The sequence below is a fragment of the Melanerpes formicivorus genome, unplaced genomic scaffold (genome assembly GCF_026170545.1).
Source record: "Melanerpes formicivorus ecotype bairdi unplaced genomic scaffold, bMelFor1.0.p_v2 SCAF_12, whole genome shotgun sequence".
Classification (NCBI taxonomy): domain Eukaryota; kingdom Metazoa; phylum Chordata; class Aves; order Piciformes; family Picidae; genus Melanerpes; species Melanerpes formicivorus.
This window is the reverse complement of record NW_027142364.1, coordinates 17,502,494-17,527,891: the sequence shown is the minus strand read 5'-3', so window position 1 is coordinate 17,527,891 and position 25,398 is coordinate 17,502,494. Positions and strand designations below refer to the sequence as shown.

At 43.8% G+C, this 25,398-nt stretch overlaps 1 protein-coding gene across 4 annotated transcripts in view; it reads right to left on the bottom strand.

Annotated features, from left to right (window-relative positions):
• The window catches only part of NYAP2 (neuronal tyrosine-phosphorylated phosphoinositide-3-kinase adaptor 2), a 138,274-nt gene that overhangs the window by 4,533 nt on the left and 108,343 nt on the right, over positions 1-25,398 (bottom strand). For 3 of the 4 annotated variants that reach the window (XM_068145511.1, XM_068145512.1, XM_068145514.1), the window contains one exon: positions 22,664-22,767. In XM_068145511.1, the coding sequence (XP_068001612.1) occupies positions 22,664-22,767 (104 nt within the window). Of the gene's footprint in view, positions 1-12,602; positions 12,816-22,663; positions 22,768-25,398 lie in introns of those variants that run through there. The other variant, XM_068145513.1, reaches the window with a different exon arrangement.

Below are 25,398 nucleotides of genomic sequence, written 5' to 3'. Positions count from 1 at the left end.
AGCAAACAAAGCATGTGGCAACACCAGGTCCTTACAGCCACCATGCACCTCAAGTACCACCCACAGCATGTACCACAGTCACTGTGAGGATGTTACATCCACATCACCCCCATGTTCATCGTTGTACACAGGCAGTGCTCTTGACAACACGGTGTCTTCTGGTAGCTAACCTCCTTCATGGGATCAGGGGACAGGAGTACAATTTTGACACACTAAGCTCTAACACACCAGTTGCAACTTCCCTAAGATAGAAATGGTGTTGCTGAACGTATCAGTTAGACAAACACTCTGCCACCCCCCACGAAACAGCCCCTAAAATAAAACTGGGTGTAGGCAGCTCCAAAATCCTTTTTTATTCTAGCCACCATACTGTGTTGCAGTTGGTGAATCAGTTATTGTGAATAATTTGAGGTTTTTCTGCTTTCCTAGACACAGATTTCCAAGACTACTTGTGATTTTCTTAATGTTGTTTTTCTTTGATAGCTAAGTCCTTCACACCAGCATCTTCTTAGATGTACTGTCTGCATGGTACATTCCCCTTCTGTAACTGCATTCAGGTGATGGCCTTTGAAGCATGAACATGCAGAGCCGGTATGTGCAAAGCCCTTTGCTAAAACAGACTAAGTGAACACATATGATGTTGAAAGGCTTGGGGAAAAAACACTTAAAAGTGAGAACAAATGTTAAAGGGTTTTATTTGATAGTTTTGTCCAGTTCTGGTGTTGACATGCAAGAGAACGAAAATGTGCTGAACAAGGGTGCATGCCTCAAAGCTGCAAGACAGACCTGAGAGGGAATCACCCATTTGTATCTCAATAAACTACAGATATGACAAAAATTGTGTTGCTCAAAGAGTGTTAGCTAACTTTTCAGTGTGTCCTAGACAAATGACAGGAGCTAAGGCTCATAAGCCAGTCCTCACACAGATCTTTAATCACATCATTAGCCCTCAATGACTTCAGTAGGGCCACTGAGGTTTTTAACATTAATGTGTCTAACGCTGCAGACTTAGGACCAATCCTTCCTGTGACTGAACTAATGGTGCTCACACTTAGTTGCAGCACTAATATTTTTCATATCCTCCCTCCTTTCTGGCTTCAACCTGCTCTGCTGGCCATGACCATGTTGTTAATAATGCTGATATATCATAACAGGGGATTTGTTCAGTGCAAGAGGCACAAAAAATAATGATATTACAACTTAATTTATGGGGGGGAAAAAAACCCTAGAGCATTCATCACATCATACAGCTATACAGCTCTCCTGTTCCTGGAAGATTCCACAGCACATTAGAAGCAGTACTCATACTGCACTGTGTCAGAGCTCGGTTGCAGCTGGAGATGTAGCAGACAGGCACAGAATGCATCAGCATTAGATGTAACAGCCAAGGGGACACAGGACAGGGGAAGCAAAGTGGGTTTTGACCAAAAGTCTTGGCCCACAGCCTGTTCTTACTGAAAACAGAAGAAAGAGCCAGCAGCCAATGGTCGGTAGGATGGTAAGAAGAGATCTCTGGAGACTCTGTGATGCATATCAGGTACTATGTCACATAACTGCCTTTGAAGGATGACATTTCCTGGTTGTACATGAATTTGTATTGAATTTTTACTCATTCAATTATCCCTGGTTTAAGACAGGCTTTTTTCCCCTTTTTTCCTTTTTTTTTTTTTTTTTTCCCTTCCCCCTGTAAATCAGAGTAAGAGTGAAGGAAAACACCATCCCAAGGCCCAGAAGCTTGGACATTCACCTAGACTGGGGGTAGGCCCAAATTCTTGCACTTAAGCAGGCACTAAAATCTGTGAGAAGACCCAGTGTGTTAGAACCATAGAGAAACACAGAGTGGTTAGATAAATTCTCTCACTTCAATGTGTCTGAATGCAAGTATAGGTAAAGGTGTCTCCCCAGTTCCTGGTAAACACCCTAACCCTTTCATTATTTGTTAATCATTATTCTTTTTTTTCCCCAAAAATCTTTAAAGTTCCACACTTGAACAAGAAAAGGTAAGAAAGTTCTTCCACCACACAAAACCAAATTCTTCAGTATGCTTTTGATCACCAGCTTTCTGAAGGCCTTAGGACAAACCAGTCTATGTTGCCATTATCCTTTTCCTATTTGCCCTTATTTTTCTGCTATTTTTATTACCCAAACACTGGAAGTGAATTTTATTAAGCTCTATAACACACTCTCAGATTCAGTGTTGGCAGTGCTACAGACAAGAGGCAATACTGTAAAACTATCTTTCAACTAACAAAAAAGAACAAGTTGTTGCACATCCTCAGAACAACGCTGAACGTTTTGTCCAAGAAAACCTTTCTAAGTAAAAAAAAATACTGCTTTTGGTGAGTGTTTTAATGCTTTCTGAAGATCTAAGAAACAAACTAGACCAACTAGTTCCCTGCTCTGCAAAGTGCAACTGAAGTATTTTTGTGGATGGGTGCCTCCAATAGAGGTGAGCCTATCTTCATTTTTTCTTACCTCACAGGACTGAAAGTTTGAAGTACTTCAGAAAGATAAGCAGCAGTCCTGATGGCTTGCAAATAACAGTATTGCTTACATTAGATGGCCCTTAGCTAGATCCCAGATCTGTCTTGGAGCAGAGGTTTGATGGTCAGAACATCTACAGTTCCATTGCTCTTAGAGGACGGGTTCTGGAACCAGAGGTCAGTACATGCTGTAGCTCTCTACCACATTTGAAAAGCTCATAATCCCAGGGACAACACAAAACAGGCTTTGGGGAACAGACATTGACTCATGCTGCCAGGAACTCCCTGGTATCACAGCAGAATAATTCTGTTTTCTATGGCCCTGGCGCAGGCTGGACCCTGGCCATGGGCACCCTCACCACTGCCCAAAGAATGATGCCATAGCAGGTCCTGTCAGCATTGGGACATGGCAGCCTGCACCAGCAGATCCATGAAAGTGCTCAAGACACACGAGTATAAAGCAAGAAAAATAAATGCAAATGAACAAAGTTCTTAACTAATCAGGATAGTTTGGTTTGGCAAAGAGAGTATAGTCACAGATGAAAAAAAGAGAGAAGAAAATATTTTCCACTACTGCAACTGAGCAGCAACTGATGGACATAACTTTGTACACCTGCTAGCTGTGGTCACCAAGCAGAGCAAACAGCTTGTCTCTTTTGTTTGGTGACTATTCACAATATGATACAAGACTTTCTGGCCCTTCAGGAACTGGACTTTCACCATAATGGGCAGCAGGTGAAGTGCTTCAGTACTGTGCACATGTAGAGCTCTGCTACATAACTTACGTGTATGCTGCTGAGAAAATATGCAATCTGTAAGTTACACACAAAGCAAATGATCCCATGTAGGATAGTGTTTCCAAATGAAAACATGAGGGATGGGGGTGAAAAGAAAAACCTGCGAGCAGGACTGGAAACATAAAGTGAAAGATCCTCAGCACCAGGCTTGGAACTCTCTCAGGTGTGATACCTTTTACTTGCTTCTTTATGACACAAATAGCTACACAGTCATACAGACAACGTTCTCTCTTGCTAAAAAGACACAAGTACTACTGAAGTTCCACTCATACCCTCTTGTCTCGAACTGAGCCCCATGTAATGGCCTCTGCTCCTGCCTGCAATGGGACCAGAGAAGGGCAAGGGTCAGGAACGATTCTGCTCCACCAAAGTCAAGCTCCAGGGGCAGAGCGTAGGTAGTAAAAAGAGTCATGCTAATTCCTGGTGCTGAGGGACAGCTGTGCTGAAACTGCAGTGGTTGGAGGCTGAGGAAGATGCAGTTGTCTTATGGCCCTTGTGAGTGCCTCCATCTCCTGCTGAAAGGGCAGAGAGGCTGACTTCATTTATAGACAAGAGGGATCACATCACACATATGTGATCATGGATGTCAGGTGCAAACTCCCTTTTCTTTGTGACAGCTGCATAAGACAGTTAAATGAAAGCCCAGCAGCTCACGTGAGGCTGTAACAAAGTGAAACCAATCCAAAGTATAGTGAAATAAAAAAAATCATCAGCATTTAGAGAAGTTTATCAGAAATGTCTCTAGCATCTGTAACCAAAGCGACCTCTTTCAGTGCAGGGTGTGTGCAGTGCTACATACCATTCAGCAGAACCAAGCATGCTGCTTTGTCTGGGCAGGCTACAGCAAGTGAAGAAGAAAGGCTTTCTGAAAGCCACTTACCATCCTTGGGGAGGAAAAGGTCCTCCCTCTCTCTTGCCTGCTCTCAGACAGGAGTTTCCAAACTCTCTTTCCCATTGACGGCACTTTCTCAGGTACAGATGGGCCCCAACCATGGGCCAGGGTACGGCATTTCCACTCAGGAGGGTGTGAAATCCCACTCCTTGAAGGCAGTTGTGTGCCACGGGTGCAAGTGGTGGAGGGCTATGTTAAGCAGCAGCAGTTACTTCATGATCTGCTATCTGATACTCTTAGCTTGACGCAGAAGTCCTCTTAGCACATGTTCATGAAAGGGGAGTTGTCCACGGCAGAAGTTCAGCCAGAATCGGATTTCAGCAAAGCTGAGCAGTGAGATTCTCACCCATATGAAGCCCACAGGAATATACTGGCTAACTTCATGGATCTAAGATTTTGACTGCAGTTTGTTCAAGCAACTAATTAAAAATCCCTCAAATGATTAAAAAAGTCTTTGGTAGGTCACTTGGGAAATTCTGTTGGGCAAGATTTCTTTCACTAACCATTGCACTGCAGCTGAATGGTGTCACTTCCGATGGCTGCAGAGTCAGTAAGTGTGGGTAGAGCTACAGGCTAAATCTGTAGGCATTTCCTGTTTGGAATAATACTGACAAAAAAGACAGTGGAATTTGGCCCAGGATAGTTAGTTGTTCATACAGCTCTGTACTGTTAACCTGTTCTCCTGTGACTGTTAAATTCAAAACAACAATTGATTATTAACACAGAAGTAATTAAAAGCAACAGCACATTCAGGTGCACGCAGGATGTGCAAGGTGAGCTGTGAAAGCAGACACTCCTCATGTGATTTGTAGTGCATGGCAATGCTCCCCAAGGACACAGGATAACATAACTGCAAATTCCTCTCTTGAAGTGTCCAAAGTGTTCTCTAGAAGGTGTTCTGTGACATCAGCAGCCACATCAGAACGAGCCTGTGCATTCACAAGCACACTCAAGGTGCTCAGCACTATACATACTACTATTTCTGGCCTTCCACGAATCCTTTTTAAGGGATGCAAGTAACACCTCTATTTTCCCTCTAAGCCCTTGGGAAAGAATTCCCCCTGCACATGCATCTTAATTTTGACAAAACAGTTGGGTGGGAAGGAGCACTTTGTAATCTTACCCTCTACCTGACATTAAAAGAATTCACTGACATCCGCTATTTCCACTTACGAAACTGCACGTGTCTCATTCTAGAGTTATTGGAACACTCACATTGCTGTGCTTAAAGGTTCGATTCACACTGCTCTAAATTTCTAAACTTCTGGAAATTTGTTTTCTTACAAATGATGCTACTACAGAAATAATGCAAAACAAGGGTCCCTGCAAGAACTGTTCTACCACTTAATGTAATCCTACAGTGCGGTATTGGAATAAAACTCCGGACACCCGTTTTCAAACCCAGGACTCATTAGAAGCCTCATTAAAGTCTTACGCTGTATGGCCTGACTGATCCGCCACTTCAAAACAACTGACAAGAACCTTTGGAACTCCAGGAATTCCAGAAGATCCAAGATTACAGGCAATTAATACTTACCCTAGAATTAAATTAGCAAATGGTGAATAAACCTTCATCACCCTTGATTCCAGACCTCCAGTTTTACGATTCATTGCTTCCAATTACTAAATGTCACAGTCGTTTTACACAGAGCCAGCACTGCACACACTGCTATGCCTTGAATTTTCTGGTAACCCTTGCAGTATTGCTGAGGCTATTGATAAAGCTAGCTTAAATGATGAATTTAACCCTCCTGCTTTCAGAGAGGCTCTGCAGAGAGACCTCGACAGGCTGGACAGATGGGCAGAATCCAACGGCATGAGATTGAACACATCCAAGTGTCGGGTTCTGCACATCAGCCACAACAACCCCATGCAGTGCTACAGGCTAGGGTCAGAGTGCCTGGAGAGCAGCCAGGCAGAGAGGTACCTGGGGGTGCTGGTTGATGGTAGGATGAACATGAGCCTGCAGTGTGCCCAGGCAGCCAGTAGGGCCAATGGCATCCTGGCCTGCATCAGGAACAGTGTGGCCAGCAGGAGCAGGGAGGTCATTCTGCCCCTGTACACTGCACTGGTTAGGCCACACCTCGAGTACTGTGTCCAGTTCTGGGCCCCTCAGTTTAGGAAGGAGGTTGACTTGCTGGAGCATGTCCAGAGAAGGGCAACAAAGTTGGTGAGGGGCTTGGAACACAAGCCTTATGAGGAGAGGCTGAGGGAGCTGGGGCAGCTTAGCCTGGAGAAGAGGAGACTCAGGGGTGACCTTATTGCTCTCTACAACTACCTGAAGGGGGGTTGTAGACAGGCAGAGGTTGGTCTCTTCTCCCAGGCAGCCAGCACCAGAACAAGAGGACACAGTCTCAGGCTGCGCCAGGGGAGGTTCAGGCTGGAGGTCAGGAGGAAGTTTTACACAGAGAGAGTGATTGCCCATTGGAATGGGCTGCCCGGGGAGCTGGTGGAGTCGCCATCACTGGAGGTGTTCAGGGGGAGACTTGGCAGGGTGCTTGGTGCCATGGGTTAGTTGATTAGGTGGTGTTGGATGATAGGTTGGACGTGATGAGCTTGAAGGTCTCTTCCAACCTGGTCTGGTCTGGTCTGGTCTGGTCTGGTCTGGTCTGGTCTATTCTATTCTATTCTATTCTATTCTATTCTATTCTATTCTATTCTATTCTATTCTATTTTGATAGTGGTGATCAGCCTAGCTGTATATCTTCCTGACCTTGCATTAGTCTCTTATTTCAAAATGTTTTCTTCTCACCTAAGCTTGCTTTTAAACACCAACCAACCATCTGAAATGTCTGCTTGATATATCATTAGTTAACACACCCTGTAAATGCCAGTATATTTAAAGTAAGAGCCTGTAAAGGTAGCTTGCATGCAAAGTATTCTCATGCATCTCATTTATGCAATGGACCTGCTATTGAGATTGCTCATGATAAATCAAAGCTTAATCTACATCCTTTTTTAAGCAGTGAATACAGAGCTCAAGCAACACACCACACTACATCCAGTTATTCCCTGTAAACAGAAAGGATAATTCAATATTGTATTAGGTCAGTCACAGGACAGAGCACTTGGCTAGAGGTCTGTGACACAGACATCTTCTATCTGCATTTTACAGTACAGCTTCTGCAGGGTAGCACTCTGATGTTCTAGATTCCTTCAGAGTTTTCTAACTGTCTCCACACCTCTCCCTCTTGCTGGAGGTTGCAGCTCTTCTGCATCTATGCCTTAACTGCTTATGAATCAGCCTTAAAACAGGGGGACAGTCTGAGACAGTGACCTCAATGACCATTACAGGTGGCCCTGCCTGTGACCGTGTCTACAGTACAACACACCTGTAATTAGCATTTCTCACTCCAAATCATGGCAGTTTTGGAAAGCTGCCAGCTCCTAGAATCTCTGACCGAGATGCACAGCCCCATTCCCTTTTGCCTTAAGAGGTGGCAGGGCGCAGTGAGAGCTGCTGGTGGACGGGATTCTTTCCTCCTCCAGATCAATGACTGCAGGCTGCAAAAGCTCTCATGCACAAAGGAGCTGAAGACAGCAGGGTGCAGGCTCTCAGATACTGCTTCTGAACACCTACCAGAGGCTAGGAAGAACCCAGATGTTGAGCAGAAATGAGGCCAAGACTTTGGAAGAATCCAAAACTAAGAGAAAGTGGACATTGTGTCCCATCCTAAGGTTATGAAATGTGACATGTGGGGGCCCCACAAACTTCTTTAGTTTCACCATTTTATTTGATCTCATTGCTTTCCAAGCCAAAAACACACATGTGAGCTTCAGAACTCTTACTACTCAAGTCAGTGCTGGGACTCAGGATTTAACTAACTGTCGTTGCTGTGACAAATGAAGGCCCTCACCACACTAGGTTGCCAGCAAAGTCTCCAAATCTTTTCATTTCTCTGGCATTTTCAAGCAAATGCACACAAGGGTAATTTAAAAATAAACTGTAAAACTGTCACAAGAATATATGGAGGGAGAGCATGCTTCAGTACTGAAAGGCCTAGTGCTTTCAGTTCCTCTTGTTTTGTGATAGGTGATCGAAGTACACAAGTACCTTAGTTACAGACTGTGAAGCTGCTTTACAGATGAGAGATTCTGAAATATGCTCTTAAGTTTCTCCTTTCTTGATGGTGAAATTGACTCAACAATACTTTTCTTAGACTGAATGCAATTTCTCAAGTATTGTGTTGGCTGTACAGAGGGAAAAAACTAGGAGAGCATGACTGAAAACAGCACTGTAAGGAGATGATCATATTCTTGTGGGTGGTCACATCTTTTAAAGATGCATAAAAGCATGATTAAAGACAGGTATCTCAAATTTATGATTGCTTTCTAACTCCACTTTTAAATACAGTTAACAAACAGGTGCTGGAGTTATAAACTGTATTGAGAGCTTCAAAGAATCCAAACACATAAAAGCCTGCCTTCACATGAGGTACTGCATCTGCTGCATCCCTCCAGCACCGCATTTCACTCATGTCAGGAACTGCTAAACAATGTAATACCCAAATCTAATCCAAGCATGGTTTCCTGATAGGAGGAGTAGCTGAGATACCAGCAAGGAACTGAGACTGGCACTCATATGCTTTGGAAAGAGGGATTCACTGGGAGCAGCTGTTCCTGAACCTTGTTCCTGTTTATCTCTTTGCAAGGTGATCTCCGAAAGGACAGCACTGTCTGATAAAGCCTGTGACAGGGGACCAGCATGAACTCACTGAGAAGACTGAGCACACTAACCCACTGGCACTGACTGCTGAACCAGGGCTTTGCTCACAGGCTGTCATGCATGGAGTCACCAGGTAAACTTGACTGAGCCCAGGGGAGGATTCAAGGTCAGATGTCCAAAGCAGGGTTGAAAAGCAAATAACCATTTCTAGAGGAAGGGCAATTCAGTTTCATGTTACAAACTGTCAACCAGTAACAAAATGCTGGTTTACTCTGATATGTTTCTGGCTTAAAGTCAGGCACAGGAATAAAGCAAAACCTGGTATGTGACCAATATTAATTTAAAAATGCATATTGCTATCACACTTTTTTTTCCCCTACTGTGAATTATGTATTCAGAATGATAAACCCCAGATAGCACATGTGCTTTTCCAGACTGAAAGAGAAGACAGGCCAACCCACAAGTCCAGTAACTGCCACTGACTTGCAAAGGTTTAAGATCAGGCCTCTGGCCCATAAACACTGAGCTCCATTAGTAGAACATGTCCTTTCCCCATCCTATTCTCTGGTGAGGAGAAACATTCCTTGAACATTCTACTTACAGCTTATAAGCAAAACAGGAATTTGTTGTTGACATGAGTGAGGTCAGAGTTTAACCATGGAAGTTTAAATCAAAAAAGGAAAATGAGTTTTTGCTATGTGATTTTAGTTGGAGTGAAGGCTGTTTTAGAAGTGGCTTTGCCATCCTAGTTGTTCCCCAGTACTTCCTGCACAAAGCTCTGTCTGCTGAGAGTTTTCTGAGTAGCTGCTGCCACTCTGCTGCAGGAACTCACTGCACACTGAGACAGGTTTAGCTGGAGAAGCTAATACAAAGATAAAATTAACTGGAAAGGAGACACATTTATCACTGCTGGGTTTCATAGAGAAACACTTATGATTATCTTTGAAGCTCCAACTCAGTGAATAACAAACACATGCTCAGCTGGAAAATCTGTATCCATCACTCCCTTGATTTACAGGGATTTTTTAGTGTTTAAGATAAGTCAGTGCTTTGCTGCCTCAAGGCCAGATAGCTGAGCCTTCCTACAGTTGGGTGGTGAATAAGAATAATGTATAAAAGGGCTAATAAATTATTGTTAGCTGCATTAACAAATGCCTAAACAGCAGACAATTATATGTTACTGTGGACTGCAGAGCGTGTGAGGTCTGACAAATAGTGTCTGTAATGTTCCCATAAAGTTGACTCGTACTACATGATATTTTCACCCATTCCTAAGGCTCTCCTGTACTGCAGAAGCTTTTTTTATCCAGCCTAAGGCCTTCCTATATTCAGCATTTATATGTGCAGATTGTTAGAGACACCTCTCAAATTTACTGCAAGTCCATAGTGTCCCAAAGTCCAGCTGGTTAAGGACATTTCTGAATCTAGGAGCTCTGAACCAGTATAAGATATACAGAAACCCCAAAACCACGCAGTGTTGGCTGTTCTGCCACAGAAGCCTGTCAGGAGAAACACAAATATCTTGGCAATTGTGGACCTGTTTGATATGTGTTTTTTTTCCTGAAGAAGGAGAAACCTTATCATTGGGAAAAAGAAACATCTTTTAAAGTTCTCATTTAAAATACATGATGTTTTTATTTTCATTGTTTAACAAGACAAAATGAGAAGAAAAGTTATCAAGGTTATCAAAAGTGAGTGCTGGCATTCGTACCTCTTTATACTTGGCATACACAGAATGTATAGGAATAACCACAGGTTTCCAGTGAAAGACTATGGAGGAACACACATACATATACAGAGCTATATAAACATCCTATACATACATACATGGGTGAATATACATACAGTATACAGACAAGATACTATACAGGTACAGTAAGTGCAATATACTGCGTAAGGCTCTACAAACACCAAAAGGCTCTGGTGAAATGGTGACAACCATGAGAACAAAGCTTGGATGGCTGGGGACTGAAGGCAGGCAGAGGGGGAAACCTCGCCGTTCTGTGCCGTGTTTTATGCCTCAGGCACACATGGCTCCAACAGAAACATGGCATAAGACATTCAGTTCCTAGACAAAAGAAGGCAAAAGACAAGTGGGGGCGCATGGAGGTAACAGAAATGCAGGTGAGCAGACAGATTCTACCTAGGACACAGAATGCTTGCTTCATTTACAGAGAAAGCCTATACACAAATCCATGCTTTCAGGAGTTCATGCCATTTTTATTTAGTTCTTCTTTTTTTTGTTTTTCTTAAAGAATATTATAAAATTCTTGCCCTGAGTTAAACAGAAATACACACAGAAAAGGGGGGAGAAAGAAAGGAAATTACATGCTTCTGGTTTTGTTTTTGTTTTAAGTACTGGGTTGGTTTTTTTTAACCAAGGCACAATGTCTTCAATAGTGGTTGCAAGACCATCCGAAATAACCTCAGCAATTGCTATTGTTCTGCTGCTGCATCCTTCTAAATGTGACTAAACTAATTGTTTGCACACAAAAAGCCTCAGAACAAGTTTTGAAGTGAAGTTTTGGAAGAGAGTTAAGTACATTCATGAGAAATACCTTGAAGAGAGATTCCTTCGAGAGGGAGGAATGCTACCAAATTAAATTCCTTTACAGGCAATTTACTATGCTTGGACTGAAATTATTTCCCATAAATGACATGATATATTTGTTTAGTGCCATTGTGAGTTGCCACCTGTTTTAAGTAGAACTATGTACAATGTTGTAAGAGAAGCTAGACATGAGATTAAGAGCTTCCAAACAATGTTTAGTTTCTTGTGGTAGACAAGACAGGACAATCCTCTTTCACAGTACTGAAACACACCAGACCAACTCTATTAAAATCAGGCCCAACCCCCTGGCACCACAGAACATGTACATAAGTTCTTCTCATGCCTGTCCTACTCCTTTTAAATAACTTGTAACTCCCAATCTGAGAAACAACTAGGTAAAGACAGTAAAAATATGCTGAGTGGGAAGTGAAAACCCTCATAAATGCTGTGTTTTACTATCTGTCAGAATGTTGTTGCATTTGAGAAGTTTCAACAAGTTCTTTGAGGAGCTAGCCTCTCTCTGTTCTCTGCTGGCAAGTTCACAAAGCCTGTGCAAGAACTAGAAGAGATGAGAATGGAATATTCTTCCTCCCACTCTTCCATCACAGCTGAAATTGCAGCAGCCAAGCCAGCACTTGAGGGCAAAGAAAGGTGTGAAGACAGACTCTAGGTCCGGTGCTCAAAGTCTGGTCACCTGGTTCCCGTATTTGATACCCACCTTCTGTGATGTTACTTTTGCTGCAGCTGACCTGCTTTCACCTGTCACTGCTTGTCCCCAACACATCCTGTTTGTGCCTGAAACCCATGCTATTGAGCAGTGTGGAGAAGAGCCACCAAAGCCATGATTTGGCCCTGGGACCTCCTGTGACAGCAGATCCACCGCTACCAAGCTTCCCCCATGTGCTGAGGGAGGGGCTACCTTGGTGGTATGAGGACTGCCAAGCAAGCATTCACAAACTGAAATGAGAGTCCTGGCAAAGGAGGACTTAGCAATGTTGTAACCTGCTTCTGCTGCATGACCAGCCTGGCTGAATGCTGAAGAAAAGCTGCTGGGGCAGCATAGCAGGGCTGTCTGCCAACAGAAGATGGCTTTGACACATTTGCTTCTCTTGCCAATCAGTCAGGCGTGCCATGAAGCTGAGTGATGATGGATGGGGCAATTCCATCCACTTCAAGGTTTATGTTTCCTTTCCTTTCTTTCCTTCTTTTTAAATCAGTGTTCTCTGTAGTTTGCATATTTAGAAACTATTTGGGCTGCCCTGGACCCACACACTGATTATGTAAGAGCAGATTCCGTTGAAACTCCACACAATGGTTCCCTAAAGCATGAACATTCTTCTTGTTGCTCTCATCCAAAATGTTGACAGTATATTTAGCTTGACTGTTGAGAGCAGAATTTTGCCTTCCTGTGTGCAAGGGATTTGTCCTTGCAGGGAAAATACAGAATGGCATAAAGTAATCCAACGGCTCCCTCTCGTGGGCATGGGGGCCTCTGCTGCACTTCATAACGGCTCAAGCAAAGCACTCGGAAATCCAAACTCCCTGATCTTTAGCAGATCTTTGGCAGTGTGACAATTCAGGACACATCTCATGCCCCGACACTCCTTTCTAGGCGGTGGCAGTCATTGTGATGGCTCATCCCTGATTATTGTGAACATTCTGCCTGAGCAAGACGGCAGAGTCCTACAGCTCTGGGTGATTCAGGTTTTCAAACACACTCAGGCCACACACTGGTCAAATTCAGGCATTATCTCAAGGGAAAAATTGTCCCATGCCCCATCAGTAAAGGACTTGTGCCAGGACTTTCAATCTATTCCTCACTGTGGTGTTTTTTGCGCCTGTCAATTCTCCCAGGCACCCAGAGGTGTTTCCTCCTCCGCTGAAGAGGCAGGACATAACTTGTATGATGAACTTCCAAACTTTCAGCTTCCCGTAGCAGGCAGGCAAGACAGACCTCTGTCCTAGCAAAACTTGCCTTGTTTTCTGGTTTTAGACATTCAAATGCTTTTCATTATGTTAGTGGCATATAAGACTAATTAAATTCACTGTCAATATTCCAGTAGATTTCACCTCAAATACTTTTTGCACTTTCTCACTTCATATAAACCAAAGCTTAAGCAATTCCTGACAGTCATATAGTCAGCAATCCACTCCCAGCTGCAACTGCTTATTTTCTCATCTGTTACACCGAGCTCACAAATCCCTGGGGTATGGACAGTCCTTCCACACACATTGTCTACTAACATGGAGACCTCATTTATGACTATGACCCTTAGACTATGACCACAAATGTTACTGTGATAGATATTCATGGCCAACATTTAGCAGGTTTTGGATTGGGTGACTATCCCAGGCCTTATTAAAGTTGGTGGTTAAACATAAGGAGTCATTAAGTTCCTTTAAGGGAACAGCTTCACAGGCAGAATAGAAGCTGCCATCCAAAGCAATAAATAGTGTTTAGAAAGCCCAGACCAAAACCCCATGGGACTCTGATTACAGAGTGAGTGGCACAGGACTGTTCCCACACTGTGGAGATAGATTTTGAATGAAGAAAAAGATTTGGTGTCAAAAAAGAACAGTTAGACTCTCGGCTCCAGAAGCAGAGAGACAGATCTCAGAGGCATTGCGCTGGCTGAAGGGGAACACTTGGCAGTTACACACATGGAGAAGAAGAAAATGATTGCCACCAGCCCATAAACTGTTTCATGTGTTCTGCTATTCTCTGTCCAAAATACACAACAGACTTTGAAAACTTTTTTAAATTAGAGGAAAAAAGAGGGCTAGAGAAAGTCACACCAGAGTGGCAATGAGCACCATTGTTAGATACTCCTTTTGAACAGGATTTCATGACTGCACCTCCCTGAGACCTTTAGCCAGAGCCCAGGGGGAATCTTTTCTCCCTTTGGCCCAGAGAGGAGCTATGACAGAAGTTAGTTCTTTCACTGAAAAATCCTTCCTCATTCCTAGAAACACAGGAACAGAATCACTAGATTGTGATGTTGTTTTCATATTGTGATTCATCAAGAAGTACAAAGAAGGCAAATAGTTATGATACGGAGCACTGGCATGGGTTAACGCTGCATAGCAGAGCTGAGTTCTCTTACCAGCACACCTCTTTTTTTTGCTACCGTTTCCCTTGTATGCAAACTGGATGATAAAGTATTTCAGCCACACAGAGCTCTACACCTACCTGCAATGACTACATTTCTTTCATGTAATGGAAGTTAAAAACAGGCTGCTGTGACCAGACACGGAACAGAGGCTTCTGATTTATAGGTGCTCATTTTTCAGTGGCAGAATCAGCCCAATGCAGCAGCGAGTTGCCCAGCCCTACTCTTGACACCCAACAACTGCAGCATATTTATTGCCTGCTTTGAACCTCTGTATGTGACTGAAGGGGAAAATGGCAACTTTAAGCTGAGAATAACAGAAGAGCACAGATGTTTTGTTTATGCTCGCAGAGTAGCACAGAGCCCATATGCTTTCAGATGCACATGTGCCAACTAAAGCATGATAATGTCAATTCAGCAGGGAAGCACTTTGTCTAGGTGCCTTAAAAATAATTATAGCCATAATAGCAATAATTAACCCTTCTTGCACTCATTAATTACAGGCCAAACACAGTCCTTACAAGGCACAGAAGGACTCTAATATACCCAACTAAAGCTAGAGACATTCAGAGCTGGGTTTATGATATTTAGAAGACCCACTACAGAGTTATTTGTGAGCTTAGGCATGAGACAAACACTAAACTCCATTGCTGAAAGGCAGCCAGTACTTGTCAGAACCCAACTCAGAATTACCTCTCTAAAGCTTTGTGAATTTCTTACAATATGCTTTCACTGCACTTAAACTTCAGGGCACCACTTATAAGAATGCATGGGGAAAGCAGCTAAATACATACCTCAGCTTTTTCTTTGTCATATTTCACTTTCATCCTTCTTTTGGTTTAAAATGGAACAGTCAGAACATGTGTTTGGGATTTTGTAAGCCAGAGTACAAAATTAAATAAGAACTGCTCTGAAGATTAGGTCTCACACCAGTTTTAATGCTAGCACTTTTTTTCCCCCCACAAGAATAACATAAAATCATGTGATTGTTTTGGTTGGAAGAGATCTTTAAGTTCTCTGAGTCAAACTGTTAATCCAACATTGCCAGGTCACCATTAGACCATGTCACTCAGCACTGCATCTACATATCTTTTAAACTCCTACAGGGATGAACTCCACCACTGCCCTGGGCAGCACATTCCATTGGCTAGTTATTCTTTCTGTGAAGAACTTCCTCCTCAATACAAGCCTAAACTTCCTCTGGCACAGCTTGAGACTGTGTCCTCTCGTTCTGCCACTGTTTGCCAGGGAGAAGAGACCAGCCTCCACCTGTCTACAACCTCCTTTCAGGTAGTTGTAGACAGCAATAAGGCTCCCCTGAGCCTCCTCTTCTCCAGGCTAAACAACCCCAGCTCCCTCAGTGTCTTCTCAGGGGGCTTGTGCTCGAGACCTCTTCCCAGCCTTGTTGCCTTTCTCTGGACATATTCAAGTATCTCAATGTCCTTCTTGAGTTGAGGAGCACAGAACTGGACACAGTACTCAAGGTGTGGCCTAACCAGTGTTGAGTACAGGAGTACAATGACTTCCCTGTTCCTGCTGGCCACACTATTCTTGATGCATGCCAGGATGCCGTTGGCCTTCTTGGCCACCTGGGCACACTGCTGGCTCATGTTCAACCAGCTGTCAGTCAGTACCCCTAGGTCCCTTTCTGTCTGGCTGCAGTCCAGCCACTGCAATCCCAGCCTGTAACTTCATGGGGTTGTTGTGGCCAAAGTGCAGCACCTGGCACTTGGACTTGTTAAATGCCATCGTGTTGGACTCTGCCCATCTGTCCAGCCAGTCAAGGTCCATATGGAAAGCCCTTCTACCCTCTATCAGGTCAGTACCTGCCCCCAACTTGGTGTTGTCTGCAAACTTACTAATGGTGGACTCAATCCCCTTGTCCAGATCATCAATAAAGATATTGAACAGGATGGAGCCCATCACTGATCCCTGGGGGACACCACTAGAGACTGGCTGCCAGCTGGATGTGGCACCATTCACCACCACTCTCTGGGCTCAGCCTCCAGCCAGTTCCTGACCCAGCTCAGAGTGCTGCTGTCCAAGCCGTGGGCTGACAGCTTGGCCAGGAGTTTCCTGTGGGAGACAGCGTTGCTGAAGTCCAGGTAGACTACACCAACAGCCTGCTCCACATCCGCCAGGCGAGTCACCTGATCATAGAAGGAGATCAGGTTGGTGAGGCAGGATCTGCCCTTCCTAAATCCATGCCGGCTGAGCCTGATCCCTTGGCCATCCTGCAGGTGCTCCGTGATTGCCCCCAAGATGATCTGCTCCATATCTCAATAACAAAAGCCCAACACATCAAAACCAGGCTTTAATAAAACCACTGACCTCCCTGAGCACCGGGTGAAGTCCCTGTACCTCCGGATCGGGGCAGGCTCTGCGCGCTGCCCCCGGCATTGCCAGGCAGCAGCCGGGCAGAGGGCGCGCGCCTCCGCCGCGTCCACCAGGCGGCGCCAAAAGATCGCCGAGCCGCGCCCGGCGGCGGCAGTCACCCTGGCACGGGCGGTGGGATGGGCTGGAGGAGGCCAGAGAGGATGGATACAAACCGCCACTTCTCAAGCAGAACACGGCTGCCCAAGGCGTCCCACCCGCTTCCCCATCTCAACTCGGTTCTGCCAGCTGCCGACCCTTTTATTGCATTTCCTCTCTCTTGTCCAGCTGAGGGGGGCAGTGACGGAGCGGCTTTGGTGGACGCCGGCATCCAGCCAGGCTCAACAAGACACTAGACAACGATGCTGGAAAAGCCCCAGTTTCTTCCTATTGGGACTCTGCTAAGCTTGGGTTCCATTTCCTTAAACCAGCTTCCTTAGTGATGTCAAACACCAGAAACAAGAGTCAGGCCACCCACCACAGCACCACTACAGGTTGCTGCTCTCTCCTCTCTGAGCACTGCGACCGAGCGCCACCATGAAGCCCGGCAGGAAGGAGGATGCAGCTTTACACGGGCGCTGAAGGTGTCACTCTCCTCTTCAGGCGCCTCTCATCATAAAACCCGCAGATAGCCTGCATTTTAACCCCAATTCAGACATCTCAGAACTTGGTAGGCTAGACCTCAGCTAACCAGTGCAGTTGGTCCCTTTACAAGTCTATTATTTATCTACCTAAATAAGAACTTAAGGAGCCAACTTGTACCTTAAATTCTTGCCTATCAAATACACATAAACTATTGATGTATTCACATCCTTTGGGGGCAAGGCAATAGTTACACAGTGAGGTTTGTTCTTTGAATGGGAGCCCTTCCCCTTTGGCTGCATTGTATTCAGAGAAATCATAAAGTAAGTGAAATCTCATTTCTAGAAGGTAAAGGCTACTCTGTCCATTGCATCAGCCTTCTGTGTCATGTTCACTGTTGGGATTGTCTGGGGGGGAAAGGAAAATCCATTTCAGCCTGCTGGGGGCTTAAGTAGATACCAGGCAAGTAATGAGCTGAGTTGCACCTCTTTTTTAGGGGGAAAACAGCCACAAAAAGTCAGTGTTGATTATGATACATTTTCTAGCAAGTTGATGCAAGTTGAAACTCCTTAAATCATAACTGTCCATGTGTCTTCATTCCATCTTCTAAGTCATTCCTATTAATCTCAGCATGGCTTCTGAATTTCACTTTGATCACCACTGTAAAGTTGAAATCTTCTTTCCTTTCTTAAATTGGAAATAGATATTGCTGCCCAGTCCTTCCCACAAGAAGGCAGCAGAGCTTGAGGCATGCAAACCTTCAGAATTAAGATAGCAAACCTCAAGGAGGCAGCAGTAAAGGACACTGCTGTCATTCCACTGAAAAGCAAGTGACTACCAGGCAGCATGAGGAGAGGCTGCACATGTGCAGATAAGGGACAGAGTTTGGGGTGGAAATCTGTCTGAAAATAGTCTCTGCTTTGCAGAAGAGCTGAAATACCACATTGTAACCACCAGGAGTTTGGTTTTTCAGAGGGTGTATTTTCCTTCAGGTTGTGGATCCTTGTTATAAAAATGCAGTGCTGTGCTGCTATGAAGCTTGATACCTGTGATTTTCCAACATCTGTTACATCTTAATGAAAACAAACTTCACTTTGCACATTTCCTTTGCAGCAAACAAATCTGGAGAGAGTTATACTGGTTCTTTATTTTTCTCAAACTGGAAACTGGTGAGATTTTGGTGTGCTGAGGACTGTTTCAGAAAAGCCTGGTAGTGACCTCAAAATGATTTTATGTCCACTAAAAATAGGCATGTGGAATGCTCTGCTCTCCAGGAGAGGGACTTCCACCGTGCAGGCTGTTTGAAATGTTTTCTTCTGTCAAGCTCAGTGCACATGTGTCCTGGACGTGACAGGGATTTTTGAATCCATCAATAGAGTGCAATCCTGTGTTACCCTGAGGTGAAGATGTAGCGAATGACAGGATGCAGGAAAGCATTGCTGTGGTGCAGCCATACTCATGACTCCAAATCCTGCTGCTTTACATAAGCGAACAGTTTTGTTCACTGTGAGGACCCTCGGATATGACAGAGCATTTACCACTGGAGTGTGAAACACCTGACCATGCCTGCTGCAGAAGGCTTAAGCACCAGCATAGAGGCTCCAGCAATATGGGTAAGGAGTTATTCATTTGGGCATCTTAGACCATGTTTATTCCACAGTAAAATCCTCACAGGATGGCTAACTTCTACCAGTCCGTTTGGACAGCTACAAACTGCTGGTACTTGTTTTGACTTCCAAGTTAAGGCCAAACTCTGATGGACTTTCACTATTGTTAATTTTATTCACACCTTGCTTATCTCTAAGATGTAATGTGCTGTACCTTCTAGCACACTTTTCCATTCCCTGTCAGCTCTCTGCTAACACCATAGAACATCACAAGACATGGCATTCTGGGACATCTAGAACCCTTCTCTTCTATTATCCTCTCTTTGGGATATTTCTATTGAGACCTGTGTTTATATAAAAGAGCTATGTGCCACTTCTGTAGAACAAATCTACTCCATGCTTCTGACATATCACAGTTACAAGCTCTCCACTTGACTTCCTTTGCTACTTCCTTAATCTCTTAAACTTTGTTCTCACACAATCAATAACCTCAGTTCCAAGATAAACTTGTATTTATTGAGTCGAGGAGGTGGTCAAGGCCCCGTCCCTGGGGGTGTTTAAGAGCAGGCTGGATGAGGCTCTGTCCAGCCTGATCTAGTGTGGGGTGTCCCTGCCCATGGCAGGGGGGTTGGAACTAGATGATCCTTGTGGTCCCTTCCAACCCTGAATGAAACTATGAAACTATGAAACTATGAGTCAATTCACAACTTCATCCAAGGTTACTTCCTGCAGCCAGCTCTTTCAAAACGCCCTCACCATGTACTGGCCCTAAGTATAGAACTGCCTGGCTCAGCCTGTTGGCAAGTGCTGGCTGCTGCCACACTACAGAACTGCAAAGTGTTCTCCATCAGAGCCCAGCCACATGATTAATCTTTGTTTGTAAGCTCCTTCTTTGTATACACAAGTGATCACTACAGTGCTTTCCGTCAGCACACCATAAATATGTTCTGTGAATACTAACTGGTTAATCCTCACAATTCCTGCACCAATAAGTAAACAAGAAAATAAAGCATAGGGGAGTTAAATGTCAACAGTTACATACTTAGTCAATATTTGATTAGAATTATAATTTAGGTTTCCTTAGATCAGAGCTATTTTTATTTACTGAGCATCCTCACCAATTCTTTGTACAGATCTATGTTCAAGATGATGGGCCTTGAGAGCTCAGCTGCAAATCTGACTTTCCCTCCCCCTCCCCCATTTCAAAAAGCATCAGTATGAGATCCATGAAGATTTGAGAAAAGTGATAAACAGCAACTTGCCCTTTCCTGAACCCTGTATCCCTGTGTGAATGTTAGTTGTGCCCATCTCATCAACAAAGAGGTGGATGGCAGGATGCGTCTTCTGGAAAGTCTAAGTGCTGATTGGGACATGGTTAAGAAGACCACTATCAATACAATCAATAGCCACAGCACAGAAAATAAACACCTTGTCTGCCACAGGTTCAGAATGGGCCAACAATCCAGCCATTTCCAAACACATTTTATGTCTCATAGATTGTTTGCACATTAAGATGAATTTAGTGTATAAAGTAGGGTTTATGTCTACCATGGCGACAATAGGACTTCTGTCATTCTGCTGGAATCAGGGCCAAATCTGCACCTGCACAAAATTATGTCATCATCATAAATGATACCTAGTAGATGGACAGTAAGAGATTGACAGCTTGAAGTGAAGATTTATGGAGAGAGAAAGCTTTTTATTAGCTTTTCTTGCTTCTTGTCAAGCCATGCCCATTCCATACATAATTCAATTAACAAGATCACCCTCTACAGTCACTTGAAAATCCCTCTTATCGTCTTTGTTCTTTTCTTCTGTATGAAGTGAGGTGGATTTTTCCTCCACAGTTTCAGTGAACCTTAGTTGCAGCTTCTAAGAGGCTCATTATCTCTTCTATCACATCAGCTTCTGCTTTCAAGGCTTATTGTTTAGTTCTTAATACAAATGGAGAGACTCAAATCCCTTCAAAACACCCAAGGTGCCTTTGCCACTGAGTAACCAGCAAGGCATCATGTCTCTCGTAAGACCCATTTAATCACAAATCATACACTACATGAACACTGGGACATTCAGAACCTTTGGAAGAACAATTACCCTAATTTCTTCCCTAGATGAAGGAACACTTGACATGGTATTTAAACGGGCTGTCATTTTGAATCTCCATTATGGATCTGATTTTCTTGTGTAAAATATGCTTTAGAAATGTGCCAGGCTCTGCATCCAGAAGTAACACACCAGCAGCAGTTTGGAAGGTTAAAGGATTTTAACCTGTATGGGCTCAGCTACCCAAATATAACCTTGCTAAAAAGTACTTGAGTAAACCAGCCTTACCCTCTGGCCCCTACTTTGGTCAAGACCCTCCGCAAGCAGCTCACCAAGCCACAAACAATTTGCATACGTGATTATTACAAAGCAGTCCTTGGGGAGTTTTCCACAGAAATCTCCCTGAGATTCAATAGGATTATGGAGAATCATTCCCTGAAAGCCCATCAAAAATTCCCCATCTAGTTTGTGTGTGCATACTTATATGTATGTGCACATCTACACATGTACGCCTGTGTCTCTGTGCCTATATGCACCTCACCCACAGAGTGACATGCAGGCCCACACACATGAGCGATGCCACGACAAAGTGCTCTCAGCTTGACAGAAGTCATTCACATCACGTTTAAATCAAACCTCTTCTCTCAATTGCTACTCTCAGCAGTTAGTTCTGTCAAACTAATAATAACAAGTCTGCACAGGAAAATGATACAATATCTGGATTAGCATATAAAATAAAGGTAAGTACAGGTTTCCCATGTCTTTATTTCTTTTTCAGTTTTCTCACTGTTGGGAGAAATTTGCCAACCCCAGACACTTTCATATCCTTCTCCAGGCTCTATGTGGCATTTTTTGTTTTGAGGAGGGTAAAAAAAGTGTCTCTGTTTAAGATTGAAGGCAGTGTTAGGCCTCTGATGTGGTGTTCTGATTCCTAACAACGCACAACGAATACAACCACAGTGGACTATGTGATAGTCCTGTAAGCATTGCATGACCTGGCGCTGAAGAGAGCCCAGATGCCTTAACTGAACAAAACAACTTACTGTGGGAGCGGTTTTCAGGACAGTGATAAACCAGAGTGTCATACAACCATGCATGGTGAGACAGGCACAAACATTAAAGTACAACTGGGCAGAAGTCAGGTATGTACAAGTCGTTGACAAACAAGTGCTTCAGACAAGACATTTGAAAGAAATTTACATAAAAGAAAACAGATTAAATTTATCAAAGTTTGATAAATTTTAAAGACAGTAAAAAATACAGAAAAGGTGAAAAACTGAAAAACCAGGCCAAGTCATACAGTACAGCTTTACTACATTGATATTACAGAATGAAGACAGAAGAGGATACAAGGAGTTAAGAGCAAAGAAAATTCAGCTGGCTGTGGCCAGGGGAATTCCATTGCTGATGAGGGATGTGCACACACAGATGCACACACAGAAAAACAAAAGGCAAAACCCAAAGAAATCATTTACTGTAATAAATGACAGACACAGAGGTGAGAGAGATTTGGCATGTTGCAGCACATGAAGTCATTCACGATTGGCTAACGATGGTACCTGGCTGGGCTGGAGATCGCTGCCTTGCCTGAGCGGAGTGACGGATGGAGGAGGCACACCCGACGTGGAGGCAGACCGGCCTAATCTGCAGCTCGCTTTAGGCTCTGCAAAAGAAGGGAGAGGAAAAGACACCAGCTAAGAGGAGGTGGCTTAATGCTGTGGTGAACTGCAACATGGTGGAGCCGGGATTCACCTGAAATGGAGGTTCCAGGCCTGGTTTCTAGTTAAAGTTTTGGGTGTTTGGCTGAATCATGAACAGAAGCATGACGGACTGCTGAGGAAATGCATGAAATAGAAGAAAATGATGGAGGAAGTGGTGAGGACACTGTTACATTTGGGGATTTGGAATGACACCAAAAATACTTGGAAATTCACTGTTCACAGAAGTGAATTGAGAGACAGAAGGTAGAAAGGAGAGAAATCAGAAGATGATCAATGGCAAATTCTGAAGCCAGTTCCCCAGAATCAGGGTGATTGAAGAATAGAATAGAATAGAATAGAATAGAATAGAATAGACCATGTTGGAAGAGACCTTCAAGATCATCGCGTCCAACCTATCAACCAATCCAACCCACCTAAACAACTAACCCATGGCACCAAGCACCCCATCAAGTCTCCTCCTGAACACCTCCAGTGATGGTGACTCCATCACCTGCCCAGGCAGCCCATTCCAATGGGCAATCACTCTCCCTGTATAGAACTTCTTCCTAACATCCAACCTAAACCTCCCCTGGCGCAGTCTGAAGCAGAGGTTGCCCTGAGAGAAAGCCTTACTCCAGAGAAGAACTGCACAGAAATGACAGTTATTTAGTTTCCCTTCTGTTGTTGTATGTGGAGGCATTTCTCAAAGGGCTTCCCACTGATTTGCAGTGAAGTTTGCTACACCAACACAAAGGTGACCATGCAGCTCATGAGTTCTTGCATTTGAGTGTACTACCCCAGTGTTCAGCACCGTAAGCAAAGTATCTGCCTGTTTCTGACCAGGAGAAATATTTGTTTATGGCTGAGGAAACATCTCCACACCCATGACTTCTGGTTCAGATGAATGTGTTGGTTCTTGTCATGATTTATAAGCTTTCCTTCACCTGTCTTTTCTATTCAGTGGGCAGACACCGAGGCTAAGGACACTTGCACTCAGCAGACACGCTTTGTACAACTACAGACTCTCAATGTTAATGCTGATAGTGCTGCTTTACCACGAGGAACATGAGTAACCATGAGTATGTTAATACCATGTCCCTTACAAATGTGTTTAAAGAATTCCTCCTATTCACTCTCATGGTTTCAAGAACAAAAGGAAGGACATATGTGTCATGCATCCTGGTTTAGCCTTTGAAGCACATGTTTTCTCACATATCTTGTGCTTCTGGCTCTCTGAAGTGTCTTTTCCCATGCCTCATTTACACTGCTGCTTTGTCTGTCGTTGTTTTATACTAATACCTCCATTTCCATTGTGGGTCTCCAGTACCATCACTAGCCACTGACTGGGACATTATTTGAAAGGAGTAAGACATCCACCACTAGTATGTCCATAAGGTCATTTGGCACCTCTTGGAAAGCTAAGGGCAGCTGGCACATTCCACCACCCACCAGCAACATGCTGAAATGTGTCGGTCCAATCTCCCTGATGCTTTTTCATTGTCACCTTAAATGCTTATTTTTCTGGGCTGTCTCAGAATTCAGTGGGTATGGAGAAGAGCTTTCCACTTAAGCTCAAGCACTCAGACCAATGACAGCATCTGTATGGGTGACTATTCATCAACTAAATATTAATGGGTTGGTTAACATCCAGCTGGCAAGGCAGCAAAAATATTTCTGCTGCTCGAGGAATGCATTATTCAAGTCGCTCATTCCGAGTCAGTCTGTAAACATCCCACGAGCCAGCACAGCAGCAAGCAGGCAAAAAGAGCAAGCTGCTCTCCCCTGTAACCTTGCATTTTGTACAGAGCCTGTTTGCTTCTTTTGGATTTGGGCAGTTATTCTGCAGGTTTGATTAGATTTGGTTTAGGACTGTCTGTGCCAGATTTCTGACTGTTTCTTTCAGTAACACAGATACGGTAATGGATCTGTCTGTTCCCTTCTGGAATTTTGCTGACAATTCAGGGAGGACAAGAATTGGGGAATTTTGGTTGGTTTTGTCCCTACTGCTAAATAGACACACTGTTTTTGTTGTGACAAGCAGAAGCAGGCACACAGCACATAAAACACCCCTCCAAGGTACTGTCTGCTCTTCCTTGTGGATTGTTTTCTTTGCTTTGGGAAAGCAGAGAGAATGTCATCTCCAGTTTAGATATCTGTGCAATAAGATTACCATTTTCTTGCCAAAGAGACTCCTTTCAACTGGCATCAAAGAAATAAAACCTATCACAGACAGATGAAGTATTACCTCCCTTATCTCCCTGTAATCTATGTTACAGTATTAAGGAAACTATTCAGATTTTCATGGTGATCCCCACAAAAAAAAAGGTTTCAGGAATAGCTCCATTTAGCTTTTATTTACATTCAGGGTTATGCAGTGATGGGGAATGTTCTTTGTTTTTTAGTAGCCCTTCTGATTGTCTCAGTAGGAACATTTTTACACCCAACAAATTCTCCATCCTACTGTAATTAGTGCTCTGAGGAACATCTTCACACTGTGGGGAAAAAAATCCCCATTCATAGTGGTCTGTTGGATCCTGCTCTATACCTTGCAGTGTGTTTAGGTTCCTCTGTGGACAGCTTATTTGCTCTGCTGA